The sequence below is a fragment of the Ochotona princeps genome, chromosome 17 (genome assembly GCF_030435755.1).
Source record: "Ochotona princeps isolate mOchPri1 chromosome 17, mOchPri1.hap1, whole genome shotgun sequence".
Lineage (NCBI taxonomy): Eukaryota > Metazoa > Chordata > Mammalia > Lagomorpha > Ochotonidae > Ochotona > Ochotona princeps.
In genome coordinates this window covers 29599231-29614470 of record NC_080848.1, presented here as the reverse complement: position 1 = coordinate 29614470, position 15240 = coordinate 29599231, and the positions used below count along the sequence as shown (strand labels likewise).

Sequence of the window (15240 nt, the reverse complement as noted above, 5' to 3'; positions counted from 1 at the left end):
ATTATGGTAAGAAATAAGCAATTTAACTGACTTTTACTGTTACCAATCTTACAACATCCCTTGCTTGCATTAACTTATTTTATTAGATGTATTTATTTACTTGAAAGGCAGAGTTACACAAAATGAGAGAGAGCAAAGAGGGATCTTCCCCAATGGTCACAACAGTTAGGACAAGGCCAGGCTGAAGCAAAAGGCTTCTTCCTGATCTTCCACATGAGTATACAGGCCCAAGTATTGTGGCCATTTTCCAGTGCTTACCCAGGCACATTTGCAGGGAGCTGAATCAGAAGTGGGGCAGTCATTTGTGTCTATGAGGACTAAACATGCAAAAAACATGCAAGCGTCGGAGATGTGAGCAAAAATCAGACACATTTCAAAATTCAGCTTTTTGGACCAGTGTTAGGGTTTGGCTGGTTCAGCTGCCACCTAAGACACGGGCAGCCCATTTAGTTAGGTTCAGATTCCAGTTCTGGCTGCTCCACTTCCCATCCAGCTCACTATTTGGGAAAGTAGCAGAAAATGACCCAAGTATATGGGCTCCGGCCACCCCACAAGAGAAATCTGGATGGAATTCCAGGTGCCTGGCTTTGGCCTGACCCAGCTCTGACCACTCTATTCATTTAGGCAGTGAAGCAGAGGAAGGAAAAACACTTCTTATCTGTCTATCCCTCAATCTCTGGAACTCTATCAAATAATTTTCTTAATGGAAAAAAAAGGAGAAGTTGGAGCTTGAACCAGTGCCCAGAGGATGCCAGCATGAGGGAACAGCTTAATGTGCTGAGCCACAGTGCCAGTTCCAATCTGCTACTTTACTCTACATTTTTCTTATACTATTACATGTTAAATAGCTTTCTGTTCAGGAAAAATAAAAACATATTACTTGTTCCACCTTGGTATATATTACTGTATTTTCCCTCTAATCATTGCTTCTTTCACATAAAATTATCCTAAGAGTTTCATTGGGCTATGTCAGGTATCTGTCCACAAAACCATCAACCACTAAATGCTAGACATGAACTCTTACAATTAACTGCTTAAAGAACATAAGAGTAAGAAAGTTATTCTTCCTTAACATCCATTTTTTTTATCCTTCCTTTAGTCTGAAAAAAAAAGAGCCTTGTCTAAAGCATATATTAAGAATACCTCTCGGGGGCCCGGCACAGTGGCCTAGCGGCTAAAGTCCTCGCCTTGAATGCCCCGGATCTCACATGGGCACCGGTTCTAATCCCGGCAGCTCCACTTCCCATCCAGCTCCCTGCCTGTGGCCTGGGAAAGCAGTCGAGGATGACCCAAAGCTTTGGGACCCTGCACCCGCGTGGGAGACCCGGAGGAGGTTCCAGGTTCCCGGCTTCGGATCGGCGCAGCACCAGCCGTTGCGGCTCACTTGGGGAGTGAATCACTAGACGGAAGATCTTCCTCTCTGTCTCTCCTCCTCTGTGTATATCTGACTTTGTAATTAAAATAAATATAAAAAAAAATACACAGCCACCAGAGATACTAAGCATAAATCACATTGTCACCAGATACCAAAGAGGAAAATATTGGTACGCCTCTTAGCTTAGCACTTGACTGAGAGAAATTAAATAATTTCCCTGAAATTACAGGTTAACTTGTCTTTCAGTAAATATCCAGGGACAAACATTTGGCACAGTGTTTTAGACACAGCATGGGACACCTTTATCCTTGTCTGTGTACATGGGGTTCAGACACCAGCTCCACTTTCCAACCCCTGCTTCTTCCCAATGCACACGCTGGGAAGCAACAGGTGATGACTCAAACAACTGAGTCCCTGCCATCCAAATGGGAGACATGGACTGAATCTGTGGCTCCCAGCTTCAGGATGACTCAATTTCAGCCGTCATGGGGAGTATACCAGCAGTTGGGAGATCTGTGTGTGCTTGTACCTGTGTCTCTGTGTGTATGTCTGTCTCTTACCTTTCAAATATGTTGTTTTTCTAAAGCAAATACTTGTCTCAATAGGTAATCCATCATCATCTCAAGAAGCCTGCTCTGGCATCAAGTTTAACCACCACTAGGTTTCAAGCAATAACTGTTCTTCTTGAAGCTAGTATCCCTGAGTTCAGACCATGAAAACCAACTGGCATGTTTTCCACTTTGTTGTTTTGATCCCGAATGCCCTCCTTATCCTCACGGCTATGTCCCACTGTCCACTCATGTTCAACTTCTGTATCCACACTTATCTTGAAAGCTAATCAAATTGGATTTTCTATTCTCAGTGATCTCATTCTGGAATCACCTTAACTTCTACCAAAATATTCCAAAAGCTTAATTTAACCCCTAACTTCAAATCACCAGAGAAATGACAGAGTTTTTACAGATTTTTTTTTTTTAGATTTGCTTGTTTTATTTGAAAGGAAGAAGTAAAGAGGTCTTCCACCCACTGGTTCAGTGGCCCAGGGATTTGGGCTATCTTCCATTACTTTTCCCAGGTAATGAATGGGCAGAGACTTAAATTAGAAGTGAAGCAGCTGAGACTGAACTAGCAACCTCGTGAGATGTCAGTGTTATGGGCAGCAGCTTTTTGTTTTTCTAAACAGGATGATTTACTTGAAAGTCAGAGTTAGAGAAAGATTTTCCATTCGCTGGTTCACTCCCCAAATAGTCAGAACTGGGCCAGTTTGAAGCTGGGAGCCAGGAGCCTCTTCTGGTTTTCTTCCGTGGAAGCAGGGGCCCAGGGTCTTTAGCCTTCCTCTGCTGCTTTCCCAGGCCATTAGCAGGGAGCTGAATCAGAAGTGGAGCAGCCACCTGGCTTCGAATCAGCTCAGCTCTGGCCTTGCACTCACTTCGGGACTAAAACGCACATGGAGGTTCTTTTTCTCTCCTTCTCTAGGTAAATCTGCCTTTCCAATAAAATAAGTAAATCTTTAAAAAAAAAAAAAAAAAAAAGCAGGGCCCAGCACGGTGGCCTAGCAGCTAAAGTCCTCGCCTTGAAAGCCCCGGGATCCCATATGGGCACCGGATCTAATCCCAGCAGCTCCACTTCCCATCCAGCTCCCTCCTTGTGTCCTGGGAAAGCAATCAAGGACAGCCCAAAGCCTTGGGACCCTGCACCCACATGGGAGACCTAGAGGAGTTTCCTGGCTCCTGGCTTTGGATTGGCGCAGCACCAGCTGTTGTGGTCACTATAGGGCCTATTGTGTGCTGGCACCACAGGCAGAGGCGGCTTAACCTGCCTAGCCTCTAAGGTTTTTCTTAAAAGAATCTTTTGACCAATAGCCTACGTAGTTTTTTTTTTTTTTTTTCTGTTTTCTCTTTTTAATTTGTTTGAGAGGCAGAGACAGAAAGACAGACAGACAAGCTCCCACCTGCTGGCTCACTTTCTAAATGCCCTCCATGACATCTTGTGAGAGCTACCTAAAGTGCCAGCATCCCAAGTGGGTGCTGGTTCAAGTCCTAGTTAACTTTACTTTCAAACCAACTCCCTGGGCCTGGCGGCGTGGCCTAGCAGCTAAAGTCCTCTCCTTGAAAGATCCCATATGGACGCCGGTTCTAATCCCGGCAGCTCCACTTCCCGTCCAGCTCCCTGCTTGTGGCCTGGGAAAGCAGTCGAGGACGGCCCAAAGCTTTGGGACCCTGCACCCACGTGGGAGACCCGGAAGAGGTTCCTGGTCCCGGCATCGGATCGGCGTGCACCGGCCCGTTGCGGCTCACTTGGGGAGTGAAACATCGGATGGAAGATCTTCCTCTCTGTCTCTCCTCTCTGTATATCTGGCTTTCCAATAACAATAAAATCTTTAAAAAAACAAAAAAAAAACCAACTCCCTATTAATAGTGTGAAAGAGCAGCAGAAGACCAACTGATTGCTGAGACCCCTGTAGCAACATGGGAAACCCAGAAGAATCTTCTGGCTTTAGCCCGCCCCATCCTCAGCTTTTTAGGCTATTTGAGGTGTAAATCAGGGGATGAAAGATCTCTCTCCCTCTCTCTCTCTCTCTCAAGACCACTAAGACAATGCACATTTTTCTCAAAGTTCATATACACTTTCATAAAAAAGTGATATATTCTGTTATATTACCATCTTCTCTTATGGATCATTTGGAACCTTTCTTGTCCTATATTACAAAGACAAATACAGAAATATATTAAAACTTAAGAATCAGCATGGAGCAGAGTGTTGGTCTAGTAAACAAGACTCCTATGACTTGTATCTTAGTAGTCGGTTTTAGCATCCAGCTCCTGATTCTGGCTTCCTGGCAGTCTAGACCGTGAGAGGCAACAGGTAGTAACTGAAATAGTAGAATCCCTGTCACCTACATGGGAAACCTGACTACATTCCCAGTCCTGTATTGAAGGCATTAACCAACAGATGTGAGCTTGCTCTCTTTTTTTGACTCTCGAAACACAAAACTAGCATGTATGTTACACTGTGGACAAAAAGGCAGTGAGCAAATAAACAAGTGAGTATTTTATAGATAGATTCTAGTTAAAGATGTCAAACTATTCCCCTGCTGGGTATTCACCTTATAAGCTGTAGTTATAAAGCTCAGGATTTACCCTATCAATTCAGAAAGTCACCTATTTTTCTCTGGTTCATATCAACATGTTAGTTATTACAGTGAATTACAACAGTCAATCATGAACAGCACCAAAAGTAAACACATCATTCAAGTACTTTTAAAAAGCCGTTAGCCCATGAAGCTAAGTAAATCCAACATAAATGAATTTAATATTACCAGTTGCGTAACACCAAGAAATTACTATTCTGTCATAATCATCCAAACCTTAGATTATTCAGTAAGTGTAAAACTTAGCCCTATTCCCAATGGGCACATTAACTGCACCATAAATATCTCAGTCAAAACTCATCAACACTAATTGAAAAATATCCTACTAATCAACTGTTTTCTTTCACATGTTGCTCATTTTAACCAAAATTATTTCAGGCTCCAAGATTACTTCAGCATGAAACAATAATTTTCCACTAATGGAAAATGGTTAAGTGTTCAAACACTCCAAAGCTAATTGACTTAGGAGTATGCTCTCTAGGCCACTGTCTTGGTTCTTCTTTTAAAAGCATTTTACAGAATGATCCAATTACTACAAAGAAAGCATTAATAAATCAAATATTCACTAAGTTCATCTTATATGTACAGCACTCTGAGGCATAATCTCTAAAAGCCATAAAGTCTGCCCATCTAGAGTCACAATTTACTTAGATAAGATATACATGAATAATTAGTGAACAAGCTACTACCTAATTAAAATGCTATGCTACAGACTATACACACAATCTTTAATTTCTGGAAAAGTTCAGGGATAGGGGAAAATGTGGGTTAAAATTATCAGAAGTAGTTTTATGAGAATAGTATTACTATACTACCAGTCATTAAGAAGTAATACCAATCCTTGGATGAGGATTTTAGAGTCTTCAGTCAAAAGAGATAACTAACGGTTAACTATTATAAACTTACTTGCCTAATAAAGCATGTCCTAAAACCTTGGGACCCTGAGACCTAGCAGAAGCTCCTGGATCCTGACCTCAGACTGGCTCAACTCGGGCCATTGCAGTCATTTGGGGAGTGAACTAGGGAAGATCTTTCTCTCTGTCTCTCCTTCTCTCTGCAAATCTGATCTGCCTTTTCAATTAAAAAAGAATATGTCTGCATAAAATAGAATTAATGGCCTAACAGATTTTTTTCAATGATGAAAATCATTTGGAAGTAAATACAAAAATAGGAAAAATTATAATCTAGTATTACAACACTCTAAAGGAAAAATAAAGAGTAAGAGTTCATGGCCTTTGTTCAGGACAATTTAATTCTACTCAAAACACATTTTAAAATTTATTTTGTTTTCTCAATTGTCTTAGACTCCATTCATTTAATATATAAGTAATCTATGAGTACTATTAGCTACTATGTAGTACCATGATTACTACAAACAAGATCAGAAGTGCATTAAGTACTAATCTCATTTATCTATCCCAATGGTGAGTATAATGAGATCCATGTTTAAGTGTTTTAAACTATAAACTGCTGTGAGTTCTTAGTCTTCATCATTATAGATTGTGCCATGAATTATGCTAATAAGCCTTCAGAGACAGAAATTGCAGTTCAGTTGTGTCCTAGAAAAAGCTCCTTTAGTCTCTAAAAACTTGATACTAGATACTAGAAATTTACATTACTACTACAATATATCTCAAAGGCACTGTCATTTAAAATTCCTCTTTTGTACTAAAATTCCAAAAATGCCCTTCCTTGCTCTTAAAAACATATGTTATTACTTTTACTATAAACATTCATGGGCCCGGTGGCGTGGCCTAGCGGCTAAAGTCCTCGCCTTGAAAGCCCCGGAATCCCATATGGGCGCCGGTTCTAATCCCGGCAGCTCCACTTCCCATCCAGCTCCCTGCTTGTGGCCTAAGAAAGCAGTTGAGGACGGCCCAATGCATTGGGACACTGCACCCACGTGGGAGACCCGGAAGAGGTTCCCGGTTCCTGGCATAGGCTTCGGATTGGCGCACACCGGCCCGTTGCGGCTCACTTGGGGAGTGAAACATCAGACAGAAGATCTTCCTCTCTGTCTCTCCTCCTCTGTGTATATCTGGCTGTAATAAAATGAATAAATCTTAAAAAAAAAAAAAAACATTCATTAGCTGGGGAACAAAGTTCTTTTTCCAGCTGTAATGGATAGTTTGAATGCTTCCTGTGGCTTTTCTTATACAGACACTGATATATTATGTTATTGGGCTTCAAAACATTATCAGAATCTCAGCAAGAACAGGTAACCCTCCTTCTCCAGGCTTAAGTTCCAGCAGAATTTTAAGGACAGACCTGTAAGGGGTAAATTCAGTGATTCTTCCTTGGCTTTGGAACTAATCACCTTAATCTGATCTCCCTGAAGCCGCCAAATAAACAGCCTCCATTCTAGACATCTAACCATCCACGAAAACTAAATTCAACCTTCAAAATCACTCCTCAGAACTCTTCCCAATTCTATTTAAAATATATCATTTTTCATTTAGCAAGTAACTCTGTACTCTCCATGTATGAATTATACTAATGCACCCAAAAGATAATAAAGTATAGCTACTAACCTAACTTGGAGAGATGCATAACTAAGACATTGAGCCCATTTGATATGAATGCTCTAACTCCCCACTGAATGAGTTCATTCTCTGAGATTATCATGAGAAATTAGATTCCCTTTCCTGCGAGAAAATATTAAATATGCAGCTTTTTACAAGAAATCTACCAATCAATGTTCACATACTATTAGTACATTTCCTCACTTAATTTCAAGTCTACTCAATAAACAATAGGTCAGGGGCTGGTGTGGTACAGCACGTTAAGTTGCTTCCCGAGACACTAGTATCCCATATGAACGTCATTCAAGTCCAAGCTACTCCGTTTATTAGAAAGCAGAATTACAGACAGGAGAGATCTGCCTGCTGGTTCACTCCCAAAATGGCCACAATGGCTGACTCTGGGCCAGGCTGAAGCTAGAAGCTGGGAACTCTATCCAGGTCTCCCACGTTGGTGGCAGGGGCCCAAGACTACTGGGTCATTTTCTGTTGCTTTCCCAGAAACATTAGCAGGGAGCTAGAGTGGAAGAAGAGTAACTGGGACTTGAATCTGAAAGGTAGAGAGACATAGAGAGAGATCTATCCACTGATCTACACCTTAAATGCCTCCAAAAGCCAGGGATGAGTTAAGAAAGGGAAGAGTTCAGAACTCAATCCAAGTCTTTCACAGGGGTAACAGGTACTCAAGTACTTGAGCAATCATCTGCTGTCTTCCAGAGTGCAATTTAGCAGAAAACAGGGACTGGAAGTGGAGCCAGACTCTAACAATATGGGATGTAGATGCCACGAATAACATCTCAATCACTACACCTAACGCAAGCTCCCCAACATTTCCTGAGTCTTCAACACACCTGTGGTCACATGGAAACCAAGTAGCCTGAAATCCTAGGAAAAGATACCCTTCAAGGAGATGAAAGATGCATGTGTTACCTACACAATAGCAAAGATGAGAGGAACACAGAGCTGTCACACAAGCAAGGGAAAAGGCAACTAAAAATTTCACAAAGTATTACTGATTTACTTTCTACTGATTTGAATATCCTAGGCAATCATAAAACATGTAGGTTTGTTTGACCTCATTTTTTAAAAAAAAGATTTATCTGTTTGAAATGCAGAATTAAAGAGAGAGAGAGAGAGAGAGAAAGGGAGAGAGAAAGGGAGAGACAGGGAGAAAAAGATATTCCATTCACTGGTTCACTCTCCAAACAGCCATAACAGCCAAGACTGGGACAAGCAAAAGCTGAGAGTTTCAATTAGGTCTCCTACCAAGTGGCAAGGGTACAACGAAGTGCATGGGTCATATTCTGCTGCATTGGCAGAGACTGGATCAGAAGCGGAGCGGACTGGACACAAACTAATGTGCATACTGGATACCAATGTTGCTGACAGCAGCTTAACTTGCTCTGCCTAACAACGGGCCCTACTTGACTTAGTACAGCCTTGTGAAAGTTCGTCCATGCTGTGACACATATTAGGAAAGCTCAGTCTTTTTTTATTAATGAATAATGTTCCGTTGTATGAATATCCAATCTACTTAGATGATGGGCATTTGTTGTATACTGAAAACTAAATAGTATCATTGAAAGAAACACAAATGAAGATGGATTAGGAGACTCTAATGTCTTTGTGTTCTTGATAAGAGGGCAAGACTCCTCAAATTATTCACAATCCCTACCAAACTCTTAGCTGCCTTTTTGATAAAAACTGACAAGGTAATTCCAAAAGGTACATGGAAACACACACACACACACACATCCAATCTTCAAAGAACAAGAGGTTAGGGCCCGGCGGCGTGGCCTAGCAGCTAAAGTCCTCGCCTTTAACGCCCCAGGATCCCATATGGACGCCGGTTCTAATCCCGGCAGCTCCACTTCCCATCCAGCTCCCTGCTTGTGGCCTGGGAAAGCAGTCGAGGACGGCCCAATGCATTGGGACCCTGCACCCGTGTGGGAGACCCGGAAGAGGTTCCTGGTTCCCGGCTTCGGATTGGCGCGCATCGGCCAGTTGCGGCTCACTTGGGGAGTGAATCATCGGACGGAAGATCTTCCTCTCTGTCTCTGCTCCTCTGTGTATATCTGGCTGTAATAAAATGAATAAATCTTTAAAAAAAAAAAAACTATTTCTTAAAAAAAAAAAGAACACAAGGTTAAAGAATGACCTCTGTTACATCAAAACTTACTACAAAGATACAGTAACAAAAATATGATACCAGTAAAAGATACATATTTGAGGAAGTTTTAAAAGGTTCATGAAAAAACGGAAGATCTTCCTCTCTGTCTTTCCTCTTCTCTATATATCTGCCTTTCCAATAAAAACAAAATAAATCTTTAAAAAAAAAAAAAAAAAAGAAATGACCTGAGGAACGGTATCATGAAGTGGCAGGTAAGGAGACTACTAGGGACACCGGCAAGGTTGTGTACCAGATGCTACCCTTCCAATGCACCTCCCAGCCAGTGTAACTGTGGAAGCATCAGAAGATGGCACAAGTGTGGGAGACCCAGATGAAGCCCCTGGCTCTCGGTTTTAGTGTGGCACAGCATGGACCACTGTGGCTATCTGGGAGTAAATCAGCAAAAGGAAAATTATTTATGCATTCTTCTCTGTAACTCTTCCAAAATAAATAAATAAAAATATTTTTAAAAGAAATAAAAAGAGCTGTGGAAGAGAAACGTGGAAGATACTATATATTTAAATCAGTATTATTTAAATCAGGATTCATTTTGTATTGATGAACAAGAACTTAATATAAGCCCTTTCCTCCAACTGACAACTTATATCATATTAAACTGTTAGTTATACCTTAAAATTGAAAATTCTAAGGGTTGGCATTGTGATATTGTTGGCTTAAATTACTGCCTACAACACTGGCATTGCACATGGAAGCTAATTTGAATCTCAGCTGTTTCACTTAGAATCTAGCTCCCTGCCAATATAACTGATGAAGCAATGGAAGATGACCCAAGTCCTTGTGTGCCTGCCGCCCACATGGGAGACCTTGATTGAGTTCCAGGCTCTTGGCTGTGGCCTGGCCCAGTCCAGTCGTTGAGGTCACATAGGGAACGAATCAGCAAACTAAAGTTTTCTTTGTCTCCCCCTGCATATACAACACTCTTTCTCTCCCTCTATGTATATGGCTCTGTCTTTCAAAAACAAATACATAAAATAAATCTTTAAAAATAAAGAAAAATCCTAAAGCCCAAGTCCAAGTAATGAATGAGCACTCAAGACAGTGACTCAATAAAAAAAAATTAAAAGAAAGTGGGCAGGGGCAGCACAGTAGCAGCTAAAGTCCTCACCTTGCACATGCAGGGATCCCATATGGGCACTGATTCTAATCCCAGCAGCCCCACTTCCCATCCAGTTCCCTGCTTGTGGCCTGGGAAAGCAGTTAAGGACGGGCCAAAGCTTTGGAACCCTGCACCTGTGTGGGAGACCTGGAAGAAGCTCCTGGCTCCAGATCAGCTTAGCTCCAGCCCTTGTGGCCATTTGGGGAATGAATCAACAGATGGAAGATTTTCCTATCTGCCCCCTCCTCTCTTTATACCTGACTTTGCAATAAAAATAAGTAAATCTGAAAAAAATAAGAAGCGAGGGGTCCAGTGCTATGGCATAACCTGCCTGCCACCTGTGGTACTGGCATCCCCTATGGACGCAAGTTCAGGTCCTGGGTGTTCAACTTCTGATCCAACTTCCTACTACTGTGCCTGGGAAAGCAGCAGAGGAAGAACCACGTATTTGGGCCCTTGCACCCATTTGGGAGATCCAGAAGAAGCTCCTGGCTCCTAGCTTTGAACTGGTCCAATCCTGGTCATTGTGGCCATTTGGGGAATGAATCGGCAAATGGAAGCTCTTTGTCTCTAACTCTGCCTTTCAAATAAATAAACAAGCGGAAAGAAGGAAAACAGGGAAGGAAAATGAGAAGGTGAATTTATCCTGAAAGAGAAAACCCTATAGGGCCCGGCACGGTGGCCTAGCAGCTAAAGTCCTCGCCTTTAACGCCCCGGGATCCCATATGGGCGCCGGTTCTAATCCCGGCGGCCCCACTTCCCATCCAGCTCCCTGCTTGTGGCCTGGAGAAGCAGTCGAGGACGACCCGATGCATTAGGACCCTGCACCCACGTGGGAGGACCCGGAAGAGGTTCCAGGTTCCCGGCATCGGATCAGCGCGCACCAGCCCGTTGCGGCTCACTTGGGGAGTGAATCATCGGACAGAAGATCTTTCTCTCTGTCCCTCCTCTCTGTATATCTGACTTTGTAATAAAATAAATAAATCTTTAAAAAAAAAAGAGAAAACCCTATAAATAGACCTCTATGTAGTCTCCCTCCCAGTGCAGGGTGTGTGTGTGTGTGTGTGTGTGTGTGTGAAATAAAAGACATTAAAAAATGTCAATGAGATAAAATTTTTAACCATATAAACTACACATGGCTATCAAAGTTCAAAAGTACAATAGGCAGAACTGCAGTTCTGCAGTATTCCCATCTATGCTCTTGGGGCATGCCACATTGACTTCTTTTTCTTTTTTTTTTAAAGATTTATTTATTATTATTACAAAGTCAGATATACAGAGAGGAGGAGAGACAGAGAGGAAGATCTTCCCTTCGATGATTCACTCCGTAAGTGAGCCGCAATGGCCGGTGCGCGCCGACCCGAAGCCGGGAACCTGGAACTTCTTCCAGGTCTCCCACACGGGTGCAGGGTCCCAAGGCTCTGGGCCGTCCTCGACTGCTTTCCCAGGCCACAAGCAGGGAGCTGGATGGGAAGTGGAGCTGCCGGGATTAGAACCGGTGCCCATATGGGATCCCGGGGCATTCAAGGCGAGGACTTTAGCCGCTAGGCCACGCCACCGGGCCCCACATTGACTTCTAAAACAAGACATACTTACCTATGCAGCAAGAAAAAAACAATAGCGCAGATTAAATCTGCTGATATCAGGAGGATCCTCAATTTAAGCTGCAACATGCCTGTCTGAAAGGAAAACCTGAATATGAAGATTACCTCAGCAACTTTTGGAGGCACTCCATCCCCAAGCACTTCCCTGATGAAGCAGAGCTGGCCCATGTAATACGAGAGTCCACAGGTCCTCTTGAAGGCATCTTTGAGTCGCTTTAGCTCCACATCTGTAACTGCAGTTCAGAAACAGAAGTAAGAAATCAGTAGGTAAAAGCGTGGCTCTCAAAGTCTTCTCTGAATCCAATTTCTAAGAAAAACTGGCAAATATTAATTTTCTCTTGATATGTTGGCAAGTTTAACAAATTCAACAAAATTTGGTTATAATTCTAATTTTTAAATCCTGAAAAAAGTGTGCAAGTTGCTGTCTTGCTGTTTTCAAGACACAACTATAAATAAACACAGAAATTTTAGAAGGGAACAAAAAAATAGCAAACATTTCAAACTAGGGGGTAAGCTACATGGCACTGGATGCCAGCACTAATGCTTTCAGCAGTAATATTCTCATTTCCTTTGATAAAGCACATATTGTTTGTAATTCTTGAACACATCTCTGATGTGGAGGATAGTCTCTACATTTAGCTTAGATGTGTCATCACTTACAAAGAAAATAATTTATAAATAGATAATAACAAGCAATATGTTAAAAAAAAAAAAAGATAATAACAACCTAAAATGTTTAGATGCCCACTACCAAAGACATTACTTAGTTTTTACTTATTTCAGGCACTGAAAACCTTTTTTTCCCTATATAGAAAAATCTGACTACAAGGTCACAGAAAGAAGTATCTTTTACAGAAGCATGTGGTCAGTATCACAATCCCTATGGAGGCAAAACAATAATATCTCTGACCCATGTTGGAGAAAAGGCTTATGGGATGAAGAAGAGAATCACATTAAACTTTAAAGGCAAAACCAAAAAAAAAAAAATAACAAGAATGCCAGGCAAAGATAGTAACTTGTTTCAGAATACATAGATGTATAAAGAGATATTGCACATTACTAGAATAAAATAAGCATGGCGGAAAGTAGTAAACAATAAACCTAAAAAAACAGAGACCAAGTCACAGAGATTATGCTCAGTCTCAAGAAGAAAGCGATTCAGATATAAGAAACTCCAGGAAGGCAGAAACAAAACACACTCAGATATAATGCATGTATCTCAGTCTACAAACAATATTGAATATAAAACAAATTGGGAAGCGCAACAAACTGTCTTGAGACAAGAAGCAGTTACATCTGGAAATTATCCACTAGAAAAATTCAGAATCTGAAACTTCACTGAGACTAGAAGCAGCTGAGAATAATATCTAAGTTTCTATCCTAGGAAACTTGCTTATTTGTTAGAAAAGCAGACATTTTCCATCCACTGGTGCCTGTCAACAGCCAAGGCTGGGCAAAGCTGAAGCTAGAAAGAACATAATATGGGGTTCCCACAGCATGGCAGGGACCCAAGTATTTGAGACATTACCTGTTTGATCCCATAATACAAATGAGCACAGAGCATTGGAAGCAGAGCTGTGACTTGAACCCAGTCACTCCGGTATGGGTATCCTAAGAGGCAACTTAAAATTGAGCCAAACATTCATCCACATCCAAGAAAACTTTCAGAACAACATTAGCTTAGAGACAGGACACCCAAGAAAGAGTTGATCAGAAAGAAAAGATGGTCATCTCTGTTAAAAACATAGTATGAGAGACCTTATACAGATTTATTGGGAATGTAGAATTATAAATGTAAAGCTTAAAAGGAGTTTCAAGGGAGGCATGAAAATACAGGTAGTAATAAAAGCCATGCATAGATAGCACATTTAAGCACACAAAACTGGGGGAAAAGATGTTTATGGTGTCTAAAAAGGAAATAAGGAATTCTAAGAATAAATAAATAAATAAATACATAAATAAATAAATAAATAAAAGAATGTGCTGTTCGTCCAAAACCAGGAAGCAACAGCAGTTTCGGCAGAAAAACCAACAAGATAAGACTGAAGAAGGCCAGGCACACAGCTTATCATTCAATAAATGTTGATGGTACAGAGGGAGGGTTCATGGTGCAACAATATGTACAGCAATGATAAAACAACAAAAACTAATTCTTGGTAAGATTCTAGAGAAGAGTGTAAATATTAAGTGCTTAATACACTAAAATTGAACTCATTAATATCTAATACACTAATTCAATTTTACTTTTCTTTTAAAATGTGAAAGTGGAAAACAGAACAAAGCTTGTCTCATTAATTACAGTAATGAAGGAATAAATGTCAGCTACTAGGTTATCTATTTCTTTAAGATGCCTAATTTTCATAATAGCTTTACTAACTATACTGCTCATGATCTAGCAGAAGAAACAAGAAAATCAACCATCAGAATATAATTTAGTGGAGCTACTGCAATGGCTCAACTGGCTAATACTCCATCTTCAAGCACTGGCATCCCATATGGGCAGCAATTCATGTTTCAGCTGCTCCACTTCAGATCCAGCTCCCTGCTTGTAACCAGAGAAAGCAACAGAGGGTGGCCCAAAACCTTGGGACCCTGCACCCACATGGGAGACCCAGAAGAAGCTCCTGGCTCCTAGCTCCTGATCAGCTCAGCTCCAGCCATCATGGGCAGAGAACCAATGGAGAGAAGATCTCTGTCTCTCCTTCTCTCTATAAATCTAAATTTCCAATAAGAATAAATAAGTCTCTCTCTCTCTCCATATATATAATTATTGGTTCATGCAATACAAATGAATCTCAAAAACTGATGCCACTCTAAAGTCGGATACAAAAACTATCTGGATATATTATATGCAAATTATAAACAGGCAAAAGAAACCACAGTAATGGAAGTCAGACGATGAGTGGTGTAGGACGATGAGTGGTGTAGGAAGGAGTAGGCAGATGTAAGCAACAAAGACAGCAAAGAGGCAGCAGGAAACTTTCTGAGGTAATGTATATGTACATACCAGATTGGGGGGGCTGATTACACAACTCAGCTCATTTATCAAAACTCTTTAAACAATGAAAAACTACACATTTTGTGCAATGTAAGTTATCTATAAACAGAACAGACCTTTTAAAAAAAAAAAAACCACAACAAAAGGGCCAGGTAATATGAAGCATTGAGAAAATATTCCAACCAAAAAAGTACCAAAACAAATGGTAGGAAAGATGAGGTGAACAGAAATGAAGAAAACAGAAAACATATACATATATTAGAAGCAAGATACATTCTTACAAAAGGAAATCATATTTAGAAAGTG

General features: G+C 41.0%; 1 protein-coding gene across 3 annotated transcripts in view; it reads right to left on the bottom strand.

Annotated features, from left to right (window-relative positions):
* USP32 (ubiquitin specific peptidase 32) overlaps positions 1-15240 on the bottom strand; it is a 154504-nt gene that overhangs the window by 111189 nt on the left and 28075 nt on the right. For all 3 annotated transcript variants that reach the window (XM_004590953.3, XM_058676199.1, XM_058676200.1), the window contains exon 2: positions 12042-12169. In XM_004590953.3, coding sequence (XP_004591010.2) covers positions 12042-12169 — 128 coding nt within the window. The remainder of the gene's footprint in view (positions 1-12041; positions 12170-15240) is intronic.